Here is a 21,306-nt window from a genome sequence, read left to right on the forward strand (position 1 = left end):
AATCGTCATTTCCAGGTCCCTGAAGCTATCCGCAAATGCCAGCGTGCTGGCATCACAGTCCGCATGGTGACTGGGGACAACATCAACACAGCCCGGGCCATTGCAGCCAAGTGCGGCATCATCCAGCCCGGGGAGGACTTCCTGTGCCTGGAGGGGAAGGAGTTCAACCGGAGGATCCGCAACGAGAAAGGCGAGGTAGTTCTCAGCCCATTTGCCCTTCTACAGGGGCCTGCGCGGCTGGCTCAGCTCGGCTCCGTCCAGGTCCAGGGTTCTGGCCACTTCTCCACCCTCCCCCACCGCCTCTGCTCAGCCCTGCCTGCCCGCCAGGCTCTGCAGGGGCTGTGTGCTTCCCCCTCCCAGATCGAACAAGAGCGTCTGGACAAGGTGTGGCCCAAGCTGAGGGTCCTCGCCCGATCATCTCCCACAGACAAGCACACTCTGGTCAAAGGTAACGGAGCGAGCTCGCTCTCACTCACCCCTGCCCCTGCCCCTGCCCCTGCCCCGGGTGGCATGATGCTGGCTGGGTGTGGCTGTCACCCCTGCATGCTTTCTGCTCCCAGACACCCAAAGCCAAGCTCCCAAATGGGTCTCCAGGGCCTGCCTAAGACGTGGTCCAGAGCCAAGGACCCGTTGCGATTGGAAAGTTGGCTTGTGTCTCCAAGCAAGACACTGGCCCTCCCTGAACCTCAGCTTACTCGTTGGGAAAACAATGGAGGCCCCGCAAGGGCTGACATACCAGAGCTCAGTCCTCCATTTCTCTGGGCTAACAACGTGAATGGAAGATGGCAGTCGAGCCTAGCCTCTGGTAACAGATGGGGAAACTGAGGCCCTCGAGAGGGAGACATTTATCCAAGTCACATGGTGCTGGGCTCCTTCCTTCTTTTTGTAAAAAAAATATTTTTTTTATTGATTTCAGAGAGGAAGGGAGAGGGAGAGAGAAACATCAATGATGAGAGAGAATCATTGATCGGCTGCCTCCTGCACACCCCACACTGGGGATTGAGCTCACAATCCTGGGCACGTGCCCTGACCAGGAGTCGAACCCTGGTCTCCTGGTTCACAGGTCGATGCTCAACCACTGAGCCACTCGGGCCAGGTTGGGCTCCTGCCTTCTACCAAATCACAACACCCTGCATCATCTCACTGGGTGATGGAACTGAGCGGGAGGAGGGGGCGGGGCTCCCAGTCAAGGCACAGAGACTTGAGCACAGAGGTTTGGGGTGGGAGGCACAGTCAAAATCCCAGAGGGTTTTCAGAGCCAACCGCCCCCTTGTCCCCCTGCTGCCCCGGACTGGTCACATGGGCCCTGCTGTGTTTCAGGGATCATTGACAGCACCACTGGTGAGCAGCGGCAGGTGGTGGCCGTGACCGGGGACGGCACCAACGACGGGCCAGCACTCAAGAAGGCAGACGTGGGCTTCGCCATGGTAAGCCACCCGATGCCCGCCCAGCTCACCATGCCTGGCAGGGCCTGTGTCTCTAGGACATCAGCTCTATGCAGGAACCTGGGAGTTAGTGGTAAGGCAAGTTGCGGAATGCCTGGATTTCCTTCTCGCTCATCATGACCACTTGGTTTTGTTTTGTTTTGTTTTTAATCCTCACCTGAGGATATTTTTTCCATTGATTTTAGGGAGAGTGGAAGAGAGGGAGAGACAGAGAGAAACATCGATGTGAGAGCAACACATCGATTGGTTGCCCCCTGCACAAGCCCCGACCAGGGCCGGGGAGAAAGCTGCAACCGAGGTACATGCCCTTGACGGGAATCGAACCCAGGACCCTTCGGTCCGCAGGCCCACGCTCTATCCACTGAGCCAAACCGGCTAGGGCCACCCTCTTTGTTTATGAGCAAAGCTGTGAGACAGGCTGCCCTTTGTGGTACAAGGACATGTTGATGAAATGAGAGCTGCTCCCAGCTGCGGGGAGCCCCATTGGAAGGGAGCGGTAGGGAGTCAGCCAGGTGGGCCGGGTGATGGAAGGGCGGTGGGGAATGGGCTCATGGACACTGTGTGCGTGTGTGCGCCCCCCCAGGGCATCGCAGGGACTGACGTGGCCAAGGAGGCCTCAGACATCATCCTGACTGATGACAACTTCACCAGCATCGTCAAGGCGGTCATGTGGGGCCGCAACGTCTACGACAGCATCTCCAAGTTCCTGCAATTCCAGTTGACGGTCAACGTGGTGGCCGTGATCGTGGCCTTCACGGGCGCCTGCATTACTCAGGTGGGCACTGCGGACCGCCTTGCCCAAGGAGGACCCTGGGATCTTCCTCCCACAGCCCCTGGGGCCTGCAGGAGGCAGCCGGTTTCTGAGGCCCCACCTGCCCCGTATATCTGGACCCCAGTGCGGAGAGCAAGCCCAGGGGCCCTGCTGGCAGGAGTGTGGCAGGCAAAGAGCTCCCACCTGAGGTTTCCAGGTTGGGAGAGCCAGGTGTTTCCTTTGCTGATTTAATTTTTACTGAGATAAAATTCACATACCAAAAAATTTCCCTAATTGGGAGCGTACAATGCAGTGGCACTTAGTACATTTACAGTGTTGTGCAGTTATCATCTCTATCTAGTTCCAGAATCCTTCCATCATCCCAAAAGGAAGCCCCGTACCCATTAGCAAGCACTCCCCCTCCCACCTCCCCCAGCCTCTGGTACCCACCAATCTACTTCCCTATTTATTCTCGACAGACTTCCCTATTTATTCTGGACATTTCGTATAAATGCAATCAAACAATGCGGTTGTTTGTGTCTGGCTCCTTTCGCTTAACACAATGTTTTCAAGGTCCAACTGTATTATATGGATCCAGACTTCATGCCTTTTGGTGGCGGAATAATGTTCCATTGTATGGCTGCAGCGCGTCGTGCGCTGATCCCTCCGTCCATGGGCATTTGGGTTGCTTGCATCTCTGTGAATAACGCTGCTGTGCACACGCATGAATGTGGCTTTATGTGGACTGGTGTTTTCAGTTCTGCTGGGTCTAGACCTACAAGTGGAAGTGCTGGGGCCTCTGGGAACTTGTGTTTAACCTTTGAAGGAGCCTCTTCGCCTTTATCAATAGTCCACTTCTCCCCATTAGTGAGTGTCCAGAACTTGTCTCACTTTCAGAGGTTTTGTGTTTGTTTGTTTTTAATACACACTTTTATTGATTTCAGAGAGGAAGGGAGGAGGAGAGAAAGAGAGAGAGAAACATCAATGATGAGAGAGAATCATTGATCAGCTGCCTTCTGCATGCCCCACACTGGGGATCAAGCTCGCAACCTGGGCATGTGCCCTGACCTCCTGGTTCATAGGTTGATGTTCAACCACAGAGCCACGCTGGCCAGGTGGTTTTGTGTGTTTTTTTAATCCTCACATGAGGATTTTCCCCCCCATTGGTTTCTGGAGAGAATGGAAGGGAGGGAGGAGACGGAGGGAGGGAGGGAGGGAGAGAGAGAGAGAGAATCATCAATGTGACAGAGACACATCGATTGGTTGCCTCCTACATGTGCCCTGACTGGGGCTGGGGAATCAGCAACCAAGGTACATGCCCTTGACCGGGAATCAAACCTTCGACCCTTCAGTCTGACCCTCTACCCACTGAGCCAAACCGGCTAGGGCCAGAGATGATTTTTTTTTTTTAGATAAAATTCACATAACAAACTGCACCGTAATCGCCATTTTAACCATTTACAAAGTGTACCATTCCGTGGTTGTTAGTGCATTCACAATGTCGTGCAATCATCACCACTGTCTCATTCCAGAACGTTTTCATCACCCTGCCTGCTAAGCAACCACTCCCACTCTCCCCTTCCTCCGCCCCAGGCACCCATTCATCTGCTTTCTGTCTCTGCGGATCTGTCAGTTCTGGAAGTTTCATGAGAACAGAATCCTACAGTATGGGCTTCTTGGTGTCTAGCTTCTGTGGGTCTTATTTTTAACCAACAACTCAGAGATGAGGAAGAGAAGGAAGGCCCGGTGCAGAGTTTCTGCCTCTTCCTGTTCCTCGAATGTGGGGGACTGGGAGATCACCCATTAGTCAGGCTCTTTCACAGGCTGGGGCAACTGCCAACCTCCTGCTAACAATTTGGGCCACACCTTCTAGATCACTGCCACCAGGTAAGAAGAGGAGACTGGCAACATTTTAAGAGCAGGAATCAGCCCAGTGAAAACTCTCAACTAATCTTAGAAAAACATAGGGATGGAGCCCAGCCGGCGTGGCTCAGTGTTTGAGCGTCGACCTACGAACCAGGAGGTCACGGTTCGAATCTCCATCAGGACACATGCCCGAGTTGTGGGCTCGATCCCAGGTGTGGGGCGTGCAGGAGGCAGCCGATCCATGATTCTCTTTCATCATTGATGTTTCTCTCTCTCTCTCCCTCCCTCTCCCTTCCTCTCTGAAATCAATAAAAAGTATATATTTTTTTCAAAAAGGAAACACGGGAATGGAGATGTCGCGTTTTATAGGAAGGTCGAATTTGTTGCATTTTCACTTGAATAAAATTCCAGTGATACTGCCCTGAGCTCAGTTGCTTCCCAGGAGCTGTGGGCCTGTAGGGTTCCCCGCACCACATTGGGGTGACTGCCTCCTCTCCACAGGACTCTCCTCTCAAAGCCGTGCAGATGTTGTGGGTGAACTTGATTATGGACACATTTGCCTCTCTGGCCCTGGCGACAGAGCCGCCCACCGATTCGCTGCTGCTGCGGAAGCCATATGGCCGGGACAAGCCCCTGATCTCCCGAACCATGATGAAGAACATTCTGGGCCACGCGGTCTACCAGCTCACCATCATCTTCACGCTGCTGTTCGTGGGTAGGTTGGCCCTGGGCATACTGCGCTGCTACTGGCCCTTTGGGCTCCCGCCCTGTCTGGGGGTGGAAGGCACAGATGAGCACCTGGGGACTCGATTTCCAGGCAGGACCCACCCCTTGGCCTTCACCTCCCTGCTGCCCCTCTGTGTGTGCCCCACCCAGGTGTCACAGGCCCCTGAGCCTCTGAGAAACTGTCCAATGCTCCATAGAGCGGGTGGCATGTCTCAACATACACCCAGACCAGGTCACTCACCCACCTGTCCACTCACCCCATGACTATTTGCTTCTCCAGGAGACAATGACCAGAGCGCTTCTGCCGGAAGTTGTAGAGGAGGAGGACCAGGAGAGAAAGGGGAGAGGAAGAGGGAGAGGGGGAGGGAGGAAGGGGTAGGAGAAGGAAAGGGGGGGTAGAAGAGGAAATACAAAGAAGGGAGGCTGGAGGGGAGAGAAGGAGGCATGGAGAAGAGGAAGGGAGAAGAGGGGAAGAAGGAGGAAGGAGAAAAGGGGTGGAGAGGAGGAGGGGGCGCAGAAGGGGAAATGAAGAGGAGAAGGAGAGGAGGGAAAGGGATAAAAGAGAAGGAGGAGAGGAAGGCGGAGGGGGTCAGAAAGCAAGAAGGGGGCAAGAAGGGGGCAAGGGCAGGGGAGGGGAGAGAGGCAGAGACAGGAGTGTGAACAGTAAAGGGAAGAACTGATGGGGAGAGGATGGGCAGAGGGTGCTCAGGGCGATAATCACAGGGCTCCCAGGCATTGGCTCTGCCTGTAGCCCAGACATGGAGGGCACCGAGCCCTCCGGCACACTAGCTGCTCCTGGGAACCTGGTGCCAGTGCTGGCTGTCCAGTCCTCCTCTGAGTTTCTTCTGTGTCGGGTAGGCTCTGTGGAGCCTCATTTTAATCCTCATTCGAAGATATTTTTCCATGGGTTTTTAGAGAGAGTGGAAGGGAAGGGGGAGAGACAGAGAGAGAAACTTCCATGTGAGAGACACCCATTGATTGGTTGCCTCACGCATACGCCCTGACCAGGGCCTGAGATTGAGCCAGCAATGGAGGTACGCTCTAGTCACTGAGCCAAATCAGCTAGGGCAGATTCCTTTCATTATACTGGGGGTGGGTTTGCTGGTTTGTGTGTCTGTGGCCTCTCTCCCTTACACCAGGGTGCTCCCCATGTATCTGCGACCCTGGACTATGGGTGGCCTGGGTCCCCATCACAGTACTCCAGAGCCTGGTGAGGTGAGGTTTTCAGCCCATATTCCTGGGAGCAGAATCAAAGCTCAGTGTGCAGGAGTCACAGCGGGGGCCCCCAAATGTCAGTATCTGGGGACCCTCTGTGGAGCTTTTCTATGATTTCTTGGGAGCAGGAGCCCTGTGGCCTGCCCAAGGGCCTAGCCCAGCTGCATTGTCCTAGGGCAGGGCAGGGCAAAGGAGGGCTGGGCTGCCCTCCACCCTGCAGCCCCCTGTGTCTTTCCCAGCCCACCCCCAACTTGACCCAGCAGGCAAATGAGAAAAGATGTGCCAGAGCTCTGTCTTAATTTCTTTGTTTTCCTTTGTTCAAATATATTTCTACTAGAGGCCCGGTGCATGAAAATTCATGCACTGGAGGGGGGTCTCTCAGCCAGGCCTGCCCCCTCTCACAGTCCTGTAGCCCTCAGGGGCGGGAGGTGACCAGCGATCAGGGGAAGGCGACGCCCCCATCATACCTCTGCTGCTGCCACTGCCAGCAGCGCAAGCCTCGTCTGGCCCTGGTTACCTGAGCCTCAGGTGGCCTCGGGAGGCTGGGAGGCTGAGGGTGGGTCTGGCCGCACCCTGTGTGCCTGCAGCCCTTCCCCCAGCTGGGCTGAAAGGACTGGGGGACTCCAGCAGGGCTGAGGGGACTGGGCGCCGCCATCTTGTGGCTATGGGCACTGCCATCTTTGTGATGGTGTGATGGTCAATTTGCATGTTCCCTCTTTATTAGATAGGATTGATTTCAAAGAGGAAGGGAGAAAGAGAGATAGAAGCATCAATGATGAGAGAGAATCATTGATCGGCTGCCTCCTGAACTCCCTCTACTGGGGATCGAGCTCGCAACCCAGAATTGCCCTTGACCAGAATTGAACCCAGGACCCTTCAGTCTGAAGGCCGATGCTCTATCCACTGAGCCAAAACAGCTAGGACTTAACTTCTTTTTAAAAAATATATATATATTTTTTTTATTGATCTCAGAGAAAGGAAGGGAGAGGGAGAAAGAGATAGAAACATCAATGATGAGAGGGAATCATTGATTGGCTGCCTCCTGCATGCCCCACATTGGGCATTGAGCCCACAATCCAGGCATGTGCCCTGACCCAGAACTGAACACTGACTTCCTAGTTCATAGGTCAATGCTCAAACACTGAGGCACGCCGGCCAGGCCTGTCTTAATTTCTTCATTCCTAGACTCAGGTTTCAGGTTTTGGTGCCATCCCTCACCCCTGCCCAGGTCCTGCCGCTGACCTTGGCTGTCTCGCCAAGGGGTAAGGGCTGTGCCTGGCTCGGGGCCCTGTTCCTCTCATGTGGCCCTTGGCTTACAGGGGAGCTTTTCTTCGACATCGACAGCGGGAGGAACGCGCCCCTGCACTCGCCGCCCTCGGAGCACTACACCATCATCTTCAATACCTTCGTCATGATGCAGCTCTTCAACGAGATCAACGCCCGCAAGATCCACGGCGAGCGCAACGTCTTCCATGGCATCTTCGGCAACCCCATCTTCTGCACCATCGTCCTGGGCACCTTCGCCATTCAGGTAGGGGGAGTGGGCCACTCTTGGGAAAGGCGGGGAGCATGTCCCCCTGCTACTGGCCTCTTTACTATTTTTTAATATTTTTATTGACTTCAGAGAGAAGGGAGAGGGAGAGAGAGAGAGAGAAACATCAATGATGAGAGAGAATCATTGATCTGCTGCCTCCTGCATGCCCCACACTGGGATCAAGCCCACAACCCAGGCATGTGCCCTGATTGGGAATTGAACCGTGACCTCCTGGTTCACAGGTCGATGCCCAACCACTGAGCCACATCGGCCAGCCTGGCCTCTTTTTTCTTTTTCTTTTTTTTTAAAATCTTCATCCGAGGATATTTTTTCCATTGGTTTTTAGAGAGAGTGGAAGAGAGAGGGAAAGACAGAGAGAGAAACACCGATGTGAGAGAAACACATCGATTGGTTGTCTCCTGCACGTGCCCTGACCAGGATCCAGGGTAGGGAGGAGCCTGCATCTGGGGTACATGCCCTTGACCGGAAGGATCCCTTGACCAGAATTGAACCTGGGACCCTTCAGTCCACAGGCAGATGCTCTATCCACTGAGCCAAACAGGCCAGGGTTGGCCTGGCTTCTTTAGAATCAAAACAGGCCTCATCCTGGGTCCAGCTGCTGGATCCACAGGGGCTGAAGGGGCCTCCTCAGACCTGAACTTCTCACAGGTCCCGATGGGTCTGCCATGGCCATTTCTAACACGGCCGTTTCCCTTGGAGGTGCCCTTGTCCCCAGTGCTGACACAGGCCTCTGCCTGCCACAGTGCTGTGACAGGCTGGCCAGTCTGCTTCCCAGGAGGGCTGAGCATTTGAACAGAGGGTATATTCATAAAACATGTGACATATAGTGAGGCCCACAGGCCAGAATACTTGTCCTTCACAGTTCTTGGAGGAGGGGTCTGCCCGGCTCTGGAGGCCACGGGGGCCAGTCAGGAGGCTGAGGGAAGGGGGGGCAGAGAAAAGGAGGGGGGCGGGAAAAGATTAACCAAAGAACTTATATGCATATATGCATTGTCTGTGGACAATAGGGTGGTGAAGGCCTGAAGCTGGGCAAAAACCGGGTGGAGGGGGGAATAGCAGGGAAGAGGAGACATCCATAATACTCGCAACAATAAAGGTTAAAAAATTTTTTTAAAGAAAGAGGAGCTGTGAAGTGGGGTGAGCAGGCTGAGGACGGGCTAGTACAAGTGATTTTAGGGTTCAGGGTGGCGGGGGGAGGGCTGTCCCTGGTTGTCTGGAACTTGGCCCTGGGTGAATGGGGCGGGCGGGCGGGGGTGTAAGTGGCCTGAAATGTGAGAGCCCAGTGGTGGAGGTGGTTGGTCGGTATTTTAAAAATTCGCTACTAGGTGGAGACTTTCTCTCAAGGAGGAGGCGATGAGGGAGCAGGGGGCCTGGCGAGGTGACTCTGGGGTGCCCCGGGCTGTCCAGAACAAGGCGTGTCCAGCATATGCACACCGCGTAAATCTTAAAGAATCAAATTTACAGAAGCTGGAAATGCGGTTCACCCGCTGAGCCCATCTGCCTGGGAAAAGCAACAGCCTCTCTGAGCCTCTGAGCAGGGCGGAGCCAGCCCGCAGGGCAGGATGGGATGGGCCTCGAGTGCTAGAGGAGGAGGGTGGTATGAATAGGTGTGCCGGCTGGACCCGCCTCCCTCCCACCCTCTCCTGCAGATTGTCATTGTCCAGTTTGGTGGAAAGCCCTTCAGCTGCTCCCCACTGTCCACGGAGCAGTGGCTCTGGTGCCTGTTTGTTGGTGTTGGGGAGCTGGTCTGGGGCCAGGTGAGTGTCTGTTTCATCAGCTTCCCTAGTCCCGCCCCCTCCCCCCTGTTTCATTGGCTTTCCCTAGTCCCGCCCCCTTCCCCCAGTCTCAACAGCTTTCCCTAGTCCCACCCCCTTCCCCCGTCTCATTGGCTTTCCTAGTCCCACCCCCTTCCCCCGTCTCATTGGCTTTCCTAGTCCCGCCCCCTTCCCCCGGTCTTATCAGCTTTCCTAGTCCCGCCCCCTTCGCATCTGCTCTGCAGCCGTCCTGGTGATGGGCACAAGGCCAGGGAATGGTGGGCAGCTGAGGGCCCCTGCCCCTGCTCCTAGCTCCAGAGCCTTGGAGCCCAAGCCTGGGAAAGCATGTGGCATATTCAGGTTGGTGGCACCACCCAGCAGGGCTCAGACGTGGGACATGCCACGACTCAGGTGGCAAGGCCACAAGCGACAGTGTCAGCAGAAAGAAGGTAAAGGGCCACGGCGGGAATGTCACAGGGCCTTGGCAAAACCACCCATCACTCCCCTTTTCATGCTAGGACCTGAGAATCATCCCTTCACACTGGGTGCCTTGGAAAATCCCCACCTATCCGAAAACAAACAACATCTTGCTAAATCCTCCACGGGCAAGAGAAAATGTGAGGGAAATGAGGCAATACTTTGAGCTGATGGAAAGTGAAACCCTGAAACCTCGAGCTCTGTGGGCTGCAGTCAAAGCCATGTGTGTGTGTGTTTGGGGTGGGGGGGGGGGGGGTGTCACAGAACCAGATGATTAAGTCAGGAAGAAAGGGAGGGGCACCCGGGCCTGTGAAAGTGTTTCTCCGGAATCTAGAACACTGCGTACGTAGGATGCTGAGCCCAGGATCCACCCTGTCCTGTGTGTTATACTCACCTCAGGCCGCCACAACAAATACCACAGACTGGGCGGCTTAGCCAGCGCAGGTTATTCTCCAACAGCAATAGGGCCTGGAAGTCCAAGATCAAGTAGACACAGGGCGGGTGCAGGAGAGACGGGGCGCAGCTTCCAGGTCCCGGCACTGGTGTGACAACGTGCACGGGCGCTGCCCTCAGGAGAGCATCCCGGAGCAGCAGTGTGCAGGGACTTTCCTGGGAGTGGGTCCTGCAGGCCTGGAGCGCCTTCGTGGCTGACCGTGGCCTCAGTCTCCAGCCCCTGGAGGTCAAGGTCATATGTTGGGCCCAACCCCCCTCCCCCTCAGAAAGCACTGTCAGCATAGACTACCTGCAGGGCGCTCGCCCCGGCAAACCAAGGCCTCCTCCTCAGGCAGCGCTGCCAGGTACCTAGAAGTCAGGTACCTAGAGGTCCCTCCCAGGAGCTGAGGGCCAAGGCCAGAGCTCAGTCTGGTAAGGCAGATCCCTTAGTTCACACACCACCTGGGAAGGTTGCGCCAGCTGCTCCTATGGCCCTCTGCTTGGCTGGGGGACAAGGAGGAGCCATAGGCATGCACACCAGCTGCCCCAGGGCCAGCTCTGGGTCTGCTCTCTCTTTTTTTTTCTAAATTTATTTTATAAAGATAGTTGTATTGATTTCAGAGAGGAGGGAGAGAGAGATAGAAACATCAATGATGAGAGAGAATCACTCATCAGCTGCTTTCCACACGCCCCACACTGGGGATGGAGCCGGCAACCCGGGCATGTGCCCTGACTGGGAATCGAACCGTGACCTCCAGGCTCAACCACTGTGCTACACCGGCCAGGCTGGATCGGCTCTCTTTGATGAACACGAGAAACCAAGCCCCTCAGAGGAAAGAGGCTGGCTCTCCCTCTAGAGTGTGGATTTGGCAACCAGGCACAAGTGGCCCAGGCACGAAGCCTCCGGGACAAGGAAGGGATGTCCAGTCCTGGGTGTGGGGATACACGGACACCTGCCTCAGCCATTGTCAGAGGGAGCTGGGCAGCCTGGGTCCCTTCTGGGCCCAGCAGAGCTCTCGCCCTGAAAAGCCCAGCCCTGTTCTGATGGCCACCCCCCGCCTGCTGTCCCTCGCCTCTGGCCCCCAGGTCATCGCCACGATTCCCACCAGCCAGCTCAAGTGCCTGAAGGAGGCGGGGCACGGGCCTGGGAAGGACGAGATGACTGATGAGGAGCTGGCCGAGGGGGAAGAAGAAATTGACCACGCTGAGCGGGAGCTCCGCAGAGGCCAAATCCTCTGGTTCCGGGGCCTCAACCGGATCCAGACGCAGGTAAGCTGCCACGCGCTAGGCCACTCGGCTTTTCTGCTTCCGGAGGGTGGCAAGCAAAAGCAGTAGTCAGCGAATGGGCGCGCTGAGCCCGGGACGAGACAGGCAAAGCCTTGGGTCTCGCGGCCACGATCACTGAGGGCAGTTGCTAGTGTCCCTATGCCATCCACACACAGACCCGCTGGCAGTTGTGGCACTGAGGTGGCCCAGGTGGCCCTCCCGTGGTGGGGACAGGTGTCAGCTGCAGGTGTGCACTGTGACCAGTCGCTGTGTCTCTGGGGGCTCTGAGGAGCTGCTGGGCCTCGCTGTATGTGGCGAGAACTGCCCCAGGTCACAGGGAAGGGACAGTCTGGGGATGACCGAGATGCCAGCTCACCATTCACTGGGTTATGCTGGGGATTCCGTGGAACGATGTCGTTTGGGACATGGACTCTGGCCCCCAAGTTGGTCCTGTCTGGTCACCCCACTCTACAATTATCAGGGCTGCTGTCCTCGACCAAAGTCCCGCAGCCACGACTGCCCAGCCGTGAGCCCTGGCCAAGGTTTCACAAGAGCCCGCCCGCCAGGGCCTGCCCCGCTCTCTGCCCCCAGCTCTTCCCAAGCCAGCCTTCTTGCCAGAATGTTCCATACTCGCTGTCTCTCCATGGTTTTCCCACGCGCTCACTTGTGATCCCATCGCAGCCTAGCCTCTGCCCTCCGCATCCCAGAGGCTCACGTCAAGGTCTACAAGGCATCCTCCCGGCTCTCGGGGTCAGGCTGTCCCTCCTTCCTTCCTGCTTCGAAGCTTCTTCCCAGCGCCCTTCCGGAAGCGCCGTCATCCCTGCTGTCCCTGGCGGCTTGCTGTCCCCTCTCCACCTCGCTCTCTGCTCCCGCCTGCCACCCCCGCCTCCCGCTGAGACATCGGTCCACCCTGCTGTGGCCCTCGTGTGTTGAAAATCCCCCCCGGACCCGGGGGCGTCGGACACGATAGGGAAGGAAGGAGGAGCGGGTGAGAGCTGCCCCATGTGCGGATCAGGGATCCTGCCTGACCCTCAGCCCTCTGCCCCCTCCAGTCACCCGCAGTCCCGTTCATTCAGCTCCATCCAGCCCCCGCCACCCTGCCCCACCAGGCCGCAAGGATGCTGGTCTCTTCTCGGCCAGTTCCCGGCGCCCCTCACTCACCACCGCCTCCTCCGTCCAGCCTAGAACCGCGGAGCGCCGTGCCCTCGCCAAGATGCCTCCCAGCACCCACCCTGGGCTCGGCCCAGACCACAAGCCCTGCAGCCCCAGCTCACCTCCTCCCAGCCCCCCAGCTCCTGACCTGTGACTCCAGAGCCCCAGGGACATCTCAGAGCCTCTTCTTGTCTCCCCGCACACCCGGGCCTCGGCATGGTTCATCGGCTCAACGCGGCCTCCTCGAATGCAAGTCCCTAATCCTGCTGCCACCCCAGGCCCCTCACAACACAGCCTCTGCTCAGCATAGCCACTCCCCGCCCCTCCTGGGCTTCCTGCTTCCCCCACCACCCACCACCCCCCCACCTCCAGCCCAGGACCCCCAGCCCCACTGCCCCTGACCTGGCTCCGATCGCTTCTCCTCCTGGGGTCCCACCAGAAGGAAGGACCCCGGACTGCTCGGCCCTTCTCCAGAGTCTGTTTAGGCAACTTGGACCCCCTCGGCCTGGGCAGGACCTGAGACACATCTCTCTCCATGTCTGCCCTCCAGCCCAGCACACATCGCCACAGGCTCGTCCCAAAGACTGTTCCACGCAGTGTGCCCAAAGCCCCAGGCCCAGTGCTACCTCTCGGTGCACACAGCTTGGCAGCTGCTCCGCACAGCGCCTGGGGGGTCATGGGTCTCCACCTCAGGCACCCCTCCTCTCTTCCCCAGGCTCCAGTCTCAACTGTGGCCACGAGCTCCCAGCCTCCTGCCGGCTCCGCCAGCCCTTGCTCAGCTCCGCCCCTCCAGCGCCACTCTCCACACCTTCGCCCGTGTAGCCTCTCCCCCTTGTCCTAAGGGTGAAGTCCAGGGTCCAGACAGTGGCCTTCGAGCCCCTGCCTCTTGGTGTCACCCCACACTCCCTGCGCCCCTGTGACCCCTGCTGCCTTTCCAGATGTGCGCTCCGCTCCCCCGCTTCGCTGCGCCTCCGTGCTGGCCGCCGGTCCGGGCTCCAGGCCTCCCCAGCTCCCGCTGTGTCCCCTCGGGGGGGCCCCCCTCATCCTGCAGCTGCCCACTCAAAGCCTTGTGAAGCCTTCTCAGAGTCCACTCCCTCCGCCACCGTGGACCCTCGTGGATGCGCGGCACACACACTCACGGCACTTCTTTCTCCCCATGGCCAGCCATCTGTGCACCCCGCCCAGGGCGCTGGAGTCAGTGAGAAGCAGACTCCCCCAGGGAGTGTCCCAAAGCTGCAGCGTGCAGGACCGCCCCCAGAGTTCAGGGTGCTTCAGGGCTGGGTGAGGTGGCACCAGAGAACTCCATGTTTAAGGGGCTCCCCAGGGGTCCGAGGGGCTTCTGCAGTGGAGCGGCAGGGGGCCAGGTCTCTGTGCCAAGTCCCTAAGCCATGTGGCCAGGGAAGAATGTCTTAGGTCGGGCAGAACACTGAGCACCTGGCAGAACAGGAGTAGCCTTTGGAGCCAGATGCCCAGGTCTCCCCATTGCCTTCTGGCCACTCAGCTATAAGCCCCACCCACCCTGGCGTGGCCCTGACGGGCTCTTGTCCATCATGCAGAGCGTTGGCAGGGGTGGGGGTGGGAGGGAGTGCAGCAGCACCTTGCCTGCCCTGGTCAGCCCATTTCGTGTCCATCAGTGAACCTGAGGTAGAGCCTAGCTTTTCTAGCAGCTGAGACAGCCACCCTGCCCGGATGTGAGGCATCTCAGGGGAGGTCAGCCCCTGCCACCTGTGCGTCTACATCCTGTGTGCCTGTGGGCTCTGCGCAGGCGCTGCTGCCTGGCTAGTACAGTGGTCCCCGCAGTCGCAGTCTTTGACTTCCAGGCTGTTGGGACTCCCAGTGTCCATGTAGACACTGGCCGGTCAGATCCCTGCTTTACACAAGAGGAAACAGGGCCCAGAGAGAAGGGACTCAACCAAAGTCACCCAGTGAGAGCGTGGGCCTGCTGGGGCCCAAGTCTCCGCGCCCTGATCCACTCCTTCCTCCGTGAGATCTTGAACTTGTCACGTCAGATTCACCACCCTTCTCAACAATGCCGAACCGACTGGTTACTTTAGCTCACTTTTCAACAGTGTCTGTTCTTTTTGATTCAAACTGCCTGCTTGAAAAAACAAACAAACAAAAAAAAAAACAGAAATAAAGCTCCCCCGGGTTGTATGTACACCCCAAGCTAAGAGAAACATTGTCTGGGTAGTTGGCCCTAGATTTCTGGATTTTGTGAGCCACAAAATCCCTGCCCAGGCTTCGGAGGCCAGCACAGCTCTTCATGTTGCTAAGTGGGGGCATTTCTAACCTGCTACTTGCGCTCACCATCATTTCATACTAACATATGAATGCACCACAATAAAGAGAGAATCCTTGAAACCCAGAGCACGGAGCTTTTTGGAGCGCTCATGCCGCGGTGTGTTGCACATTCTCTATGAACCAACGAGAAGTTTCGGCAGCAATTGGGCTTCCGGGGGTGGAGGATGGGTGACAATTTTGCAGTATTTTGCCTGGTACCATCATCCCATCTGGACACCACATGGAGAGGCCAAATCAGAGGCAAGAAAGGCATCTTCCCCTTCCCTCGTCACCTTTGCCACAGCAAGAGTCCCCTCTTGAGACAGACCTACGTCCATAGCCTTAGAAGCATCTGCTCAATGTAGGGAGGAGCCACCTCCCCTCCCCCAAAGGGACGACGACATCACGGCCTGGGTCATGGGTCATCTTCCTTTAGTGTATGGAGGCACGCCCAGCAGTGTGCCAAACCCCCACGGGGCTCAGCGTGCCTTACTCACGGGTCTCAGTCTTGGTCCTGAGGGTCCCCTACTCAAGAGTGGGATGTGCTGGGCAGAAGGGGGGGCTCGGCGGCCAGATCCATGACAATAAGTCTTTCCCGTGGCGTGCTCATTTGGGTTGGGGTAGGGGGAGTCTCACACTCAAGCTGCCTTCTTCCGAGGAGCCTGCCCCATGTCAGATACCCCGCTGAACCTGGTGGCCACCTCATAGCTACCGCAGGGGCTGGAAGGTGGGGCAGGTCGTTGGGCCCAAATCAGATCGACAGTGCATTCCAGGCTCCAGAAATGCATACTTGCTTCACTGTTCACATCATCCAATGAGCTCCAGAGCACTTTCCACAAATCAAACCCACCTTCTAAGACCCAAGATTCCCCCAGCCACCCCCACACGGAGGGCATTCCCAAAGAGGTGGCCAAAAGCGGGCCACCCCGGCTGGCCTCCCAGAATCCAGGCACATGGTCTCACAACGGTAGGCATTCACTGTGGCCACTCAGTTGCAGTTCCTGGAAGCCCCACACCCGGCTCTGTCCATCCCTGCCAGCCCCCATGCCTGTCCAAGGCCGGATCAGGAAGTCCAAAGACACCTGACTCCCAGCAAGTTCACCCATATGGTTCTCTTTTTCCAAAGACCCACTTCCCTTTGGACTTAAAGGGTGGGGGACAAAGCAAAAAACCTTGTCTGCTCCCCAGAGTCCAGGCTCTCTGCTCTCCCTCCTGTCTTGCCTGTGGCCCCTCCCCCGCTTTTTATCTTTCATTTTTTAATATATTTTTATTGATTTCAGAGAGGAAGGGAGAGAGAGAGAGAGAGAGAAACATCAGTGATGAGAGAGAATCATTGATTGGCTGCCTCCTGCACGTCCCACACTGGGGGTGGAGCCCACAACCCAGGCATGTGCCCCTGACCAGGAATTGAACCTCCTGGTTCATAGGTTGATGCTCAACCACTGAGCCACACTGGCCAGGCTCCCCCTCTTTTTCAATCCATTCTTCCACCAAGGCTTCCCCTGGGTGCCCCTCGATCACTTGGATGATCTTAGGAGAAGCATGATGACCACACCTCCCAGCAGGGCAGGGCAGGGCAGGGCAGGGCAGGCTGGCAGGGTGAGGTGCAGGGTAAACGAAGGACAGGCCCAGGGAAGGGCCCCTGTCCCCCTGCGGTGCCACCAGAAGCCTTATTTCTAATAGGAGCATGTCATATCCCTCAGGTGTGTTGGGGCGGAAAAAAAGGTTGAGACCCACTGACCTAGGATAACAAAGTATGGCAGACACAGGTACTTCTTGACGAGTGGCTTGCCATGAGCTTACTGTGAATGCAAATGCCTAAACGTTTGCAGTGTGCCTGGTTGTTAACCGCCCGCCCTCCCAGTCTTCTGAGTGCTAATCAATTTGCTCAGCAAAACCCTCTCTCGGTGGATGACACAGAGGCCGGCCTGGGCCACGGCCACGGCCACGGCCACGGCCACGGCCACGGCCCCGCCAGGGAGCTGGGCGACCTAGATGAGGCTTTGCTGTCACGATATGTGTCCAGTGTGGTCCCTGTCCTCGCCCAGCCCCACCCCCGCGCGCTAGCCCGGACAACAGTGCAAGCCAAACTTTATCTCATTTTCTCTCCCACAGATGGAGGTAGTGAGTACCTTCAAGAGAAGCGGTTCATTTCAGGGTGCCGTGCGCCGGCGGTCTTCGGTCCTCAGCCAGCTCCATGACGTAACCAATCTTTCTACCCCTACTCACGTAATTCTCTCTGCTGCCAATCCCACCAGTGCCGCTGGGAGTGAGTCTTGAGTCCCCTTTTCTCTCATAAATGGCATCTCTGGGGGAGAAAAAGCCTCTCCAACTCTTCCTTCTCTTTTTTCCAGTCTTGCATCCTCCGCTCACCGTGGCTTTTCCGTTCTTCCTTTACTGCCCTGTCCAGTCCTTCCCGCCCAGATGGTGTGTCTCTCCAAAGCCATATTCTCTTATGAAATGTACTGAATCCATGGCACTGCTGGACCTTCTGTCCTTTTTTTTTTTTTTTTTTTTTTTTTGGGTTTGCATTTAGTGCTCCTTCTGTCATTGGTTTTTCTTTTCTTGAACTTGTCTGCACTTGCCGACGGTTCTTCATGAACTTGGGCTGCTTTCTGGTGGTGTCTGGTGTCGGGGGTGGAGGGGGGACCTCGGTCGGTGTTCGGTGGGGCAGCGAAAGGGAGGCAAGCAGGCTCAGGGTCACCTTCCAGGGCTGGAGGGGATGGCAGGTGCCTCCGGGGCATCACGGGCAGCGGAAGAATCCAGCCCTCCTATTTGGGACTCAAGTGTCAGCTTTCAGAACTTGCCTTGAGGTGCTTTCCCAAGGCACTAGGCCTGATGTGAGCTTCGGGGGACCTCTGTCACGTGTTCCTAGACGGGCTTGGTGGTGGCCAGCTGTTCCTGCTCGGGTGCTACCTGCCCCGTGGGCCCTGCCCCGAGCCCTCCCCACCCGGGGGTTAGAGGTGCCTGAGGCCTACCTCGAGCTGGAGCCTCCCTCACGCCCCCAGCCTGCACTTTCCTCCATTCCCATCAGTTCCCAACGTACCATCACTCTTTCCAAACAGGCCTGGGCATGGGCAGGTCTTCCTCCGATCTGGTCCACCCTTTCTCTTCCTCCCTTTGAGAAACTGGGAGAAATCAGCTCCCTTCTATAGGGTCCATGTTTCTGCCGTGTCCGTCACATTTCAAGAGAACCCAGGGGCTGGCCTGGAGAGGTAGAAACTCCCGTAACTACTCACATCTTTTCACAAAGACAAAGGGCGAGCCACTAGACCATGGAACCCGCCAGCCCAGGGAACGGTGTGGGCCCCCTGCTCCCACCCAGAGCCTCCTGCTTCTTGTAACAAACTGGAGATTTTCCAAAACCCAACAGTAAACCTTCGAGTATGAGCCCAGAGCCCCTGCCGGGATGGTTCGATGCTTCCTCTTTCCTTTCCTTCCAGTGAGACCAGCAGCTCTCCCCCGGTGAGCACACCACTTGCCCGCAGATGGGACCATTAACCACGCCGTTTTCCCCCACCAGACCCTGGGATTTCCTTTTACTTGATTTCATCTCTTTCCCTTGTTTCCTTTGTCTTGTCTTGTCCTTTTTCCTTTTCTTTTGTTCTTTTTTTTTTTTTTTTTTTTTTTTAGGAACTGGTGAGAGGTCCCAGTTGGGGTGGGGGCGGGGAGGGGCTTCCCTCCTCTTGCTAAAGCTGTCATTTCAGGCCACTCTACCCTTTAAGGAAGGGATGTGAGCCTCACCGGTCCCCGCCGGGCCACCTTGTCCCCTTTGGAAACACACACGTCCCTTCTCCAAACCGCAGGCACACACTCGCCCATCTCCCTCTCACACTCGCTGGGCCACAGCTAGTGGCCAACAGATGTCACAGGTGAACTGAAAAGCTGTGGCCTCATCCCAGAGAGACTGGGCCACAGTCAGTTAAGGACAGGAGTGGTCACGGCCTCCTGAGACTCAGCCAAGCCCCGGCTGGGCGGCACCTTCCTTCCTGAGAACAAGGGGACCCGAGGGGACGCGGGTCTGCCTGAGGGACACACGCTGACCTACACCCGTCTCTCCCCCACCCCTTGACTTCCTCCACGTGTCCCTTTGCCATCTCTCTCTGCCCTTCCTGTCTATCCACCTGCCTGTCTGTTGACTTGTGAGGAAAGCAGCCAACACGGACCCCACTGCGCATGCCCCTGAGGCTCTCTCCATAGCGCTGGCCTTTTCCCACCAGTGCGCCAGCCCGGGCCTCCCCTCTGTGCTCCTGGCGAGGCCTGCTGGCTTTGGCTCCCTCTGAGTTCCTCTGGCTCACTCCCTGGGGGGGGGGAAGGGAGGGGGCGGCTTCTCTCTCTCCTCTTCTTCAGCTCCTAGTACCTTCCTTTCTTCTGCAGCCACCTGTCCCCCACCCCCACCCCCATCTTCCCACTTCCAGGAGCCCAGCAGAGCCACCTCTCCCCCTGGTCGCGAGCCACTCCAGGGGAGCCTACATAGCACGTGGCCAGACGAAGGGCCACTGTCCCTTCCACACCACGTGCCTCTGGGCAAGGAGCAGGTGGCAGTCCCGCTGAGAGCTGAGCACCTTCTGTGACAGCAAGGGCGTCCCGATGTCCTGACTCACAAGGGTCGGCCTAAAAGGCTCACCCCAGTTAAGTGGCAGCACCTCAGAAACAAAGGACCCCACTGTGGAGAGAGATGCTGGTTGGAAGACCAGGCAACACCGGGGGATGCACCTGTTTCTGGAAGCCGCCGACCCAAACTGCTCCGTGCCATCACCGCGTGGCAGATCGGTTTGGATCTCTGAACCGGCCCCCAGTCCGAGCTGCGAGGACCCCAGGAAATCACCAAAGCCAGCACCCTCCTCGGGGAAGGCCTAGCACGGTTGGGGCTAGCCCAAGGCCATCACCCTCTCTTGGAACTTGCCAGAAGGAAGGCAGGGTGCCGGCCACCACAGAGCTCCCAGCCTAAGCGAGAGGCAGCATTGTAGGAGGGATGGTGGTCGCAGGTCACAAGGTTTCCCCGAGGAAAATTCCCGTGATTGTGCAAAGCTTCCTGTCTTCCTTGCCCACCTCCCAGCCAGTCCACACTTGTCCCACGTGCTGGGGCAAGTGTCTCCACACACCCGGGCCCCTGGGCCGACACCACTTCCGGTGGGAGCCTCAGGCCCTCTAAGGGGAAAGCCCAGTGCAGGGTGTGGACAAGGAGCCTGAGAGCCAGAGCGATCCGTGGCCTCAGGCCCCAGCACATAGCGTCAATGCAGGGAGTATCTGGAGCTTATCCTTGGAGCCAGAGGGAGAGGAGCAATCCCTGGAGGGGTGACCACAGGAGAACAGAGAGGCTATGAATCTTGGGACTCAGCATGCCCACATCCACACCTACCCACCCTTCATAGCCGACCTCTGATCCCCTGGGCACCCCATGCCTGCGCGCACATGCGCATCTTTGCCCACTCAGGAGTCCCAACACCCTCCCTCAGTCACACACAATGACCTCCCAGTGTGGGGCGGGGGGGGGACCTTGGCTGCCTCCCTGCTACTCACTCAGCCATTTCTCCACCCTCCCTGGCCTGGGGACCACTTCCCATCATGGCTGCTTTATTCTCAGGCCAGCGTGTAGCACCTTCCCATACATAGCCACCACCTCATCTCATGGGACCTCAGCTGTGGCCTTGAGGCTGGCCCATATGAGTAGGTCAGGAGAGAGCATTCTTTAATAATAACTATTTTCAGTCTTTTTTTAAACCAAGGAGTACAAAATCCTATCCCCTCTTGGTACGTCAGTCACCCCTTTCCTGCCCCAATCACATTCCCCAGTTGAGTGTCAGGATCCCCTAAGGCAGTGGTCGGCAAACTCATTAGTCAACAGAGCCAATTATCAACAGTACAATGATTGAAATTTCTTTGGAGAGCCAAATTTTTTAAACTTAAACTTCTTCTAACGCCACTTCTTCAAAATAGACTCGCCCAGGCCGTGGTATTTGGTGGAAGAGCCACACTCAAGGGGCCAAAGAGCCGCATGTGGCTCGCGAGCCGCAGTTTGCCGACCATGGCCCTAAGGTGTGGCCAGCGATGAGCGGCAAGTCCAGGCGCCAGATGGCTGCCTCCAGGTGTGAGTGGGCACACACACAGACACACACACCCCGGCAGGCCCTCCCCGGCCACACATCCAAAGCCCCCTCCCCACCAACTTGCCCCGACGGCCCTCCCATGCCAACAGGCAGCTGAGCCTTCCTGAAGCCACATCCGGGCCTCTATACTCGAACGTTTACTGTGACAGTGGTTCATGACAGGGCTCCTGACCCGGCCTTGCCAAAGGGACAGGCGCCGGCAGTGCGTTTGCTAAGATGTGGCCAGAAGGGCTCCCTTGGGGCTCTTTAGTTCTGATTAACCGTGCCCCAAACAGAT

The 21,306-nt window shown here is 57.2% G+C and overlaps 1 protein-coding gene across 16 annotated transcripts in view; it reads left to right on the forward strand.

Moving 5' to 3' along the window:
- ATP2B3 (ATPase plasma membrane Ca2+ transporting 3) overlaps window positions 1-21,306 on the forward strand; it is a 52,624-nt gene that overhangs the window by 23,590 nt on the left and 7,728 nt on the right. For 10 of the 16 annotated variants that reach the window (XM_054718146.1, XM_054718203.1, XM_054718159.1 and 7 more), the window contains 8 exons: window positions 16-195; window positions 361-448; window positions 1,321-1,427; window positions 2,029-2,220; window positions 4,564-4,777; window positions 7,323-7,534; window positions 9,208-9,315; window positions 11,308-11,490. In XM_054718146.1, the coding sequence (XP_054574121.1) occupies window positions 16-195; window positions 361-448; window positions 1,321-1,427; window positions 2,029-2,220; window positions 4,564-4,777; window positions 7,323-7,534; window positions 9,208-9,315; window positions 11,308-11,490 (1,284 nt within the window). Of the gene's footprint in view, window positions 1-15; window positions 196-360; window positions 449-1,320; window positions 1,428-2,028; window positions 2,221-4,563; window positions 4,778-7,322; window positions 7,535-9,207; window positions 9,316-11,307; window positions 11,491-17,034; window positions 17,200-21,306 lie in introns of those variants that run through there. The other 6 variants (XM_054718137.1, XM_054718143.1, XM_054718178.1 and 3 more) reach the window with 4 other exon arrangements.

The sequence above is a fragment of the Eptesicus fuscus genome, chromosome 1, assembly GCF_027574615.1.
Source record: "Eptesicus fuscus isolate TK198812 chromosome 1, DD_ASM_mEF_20220401, whole genome shotgun sequence".
Classification (NCBI taxonomy): Eukaryota; Metazoa; Chordata; class Mammalia; order Chiroptera; family Vespertilionidae; genus Eptesicus; species Eptesicus fuscus.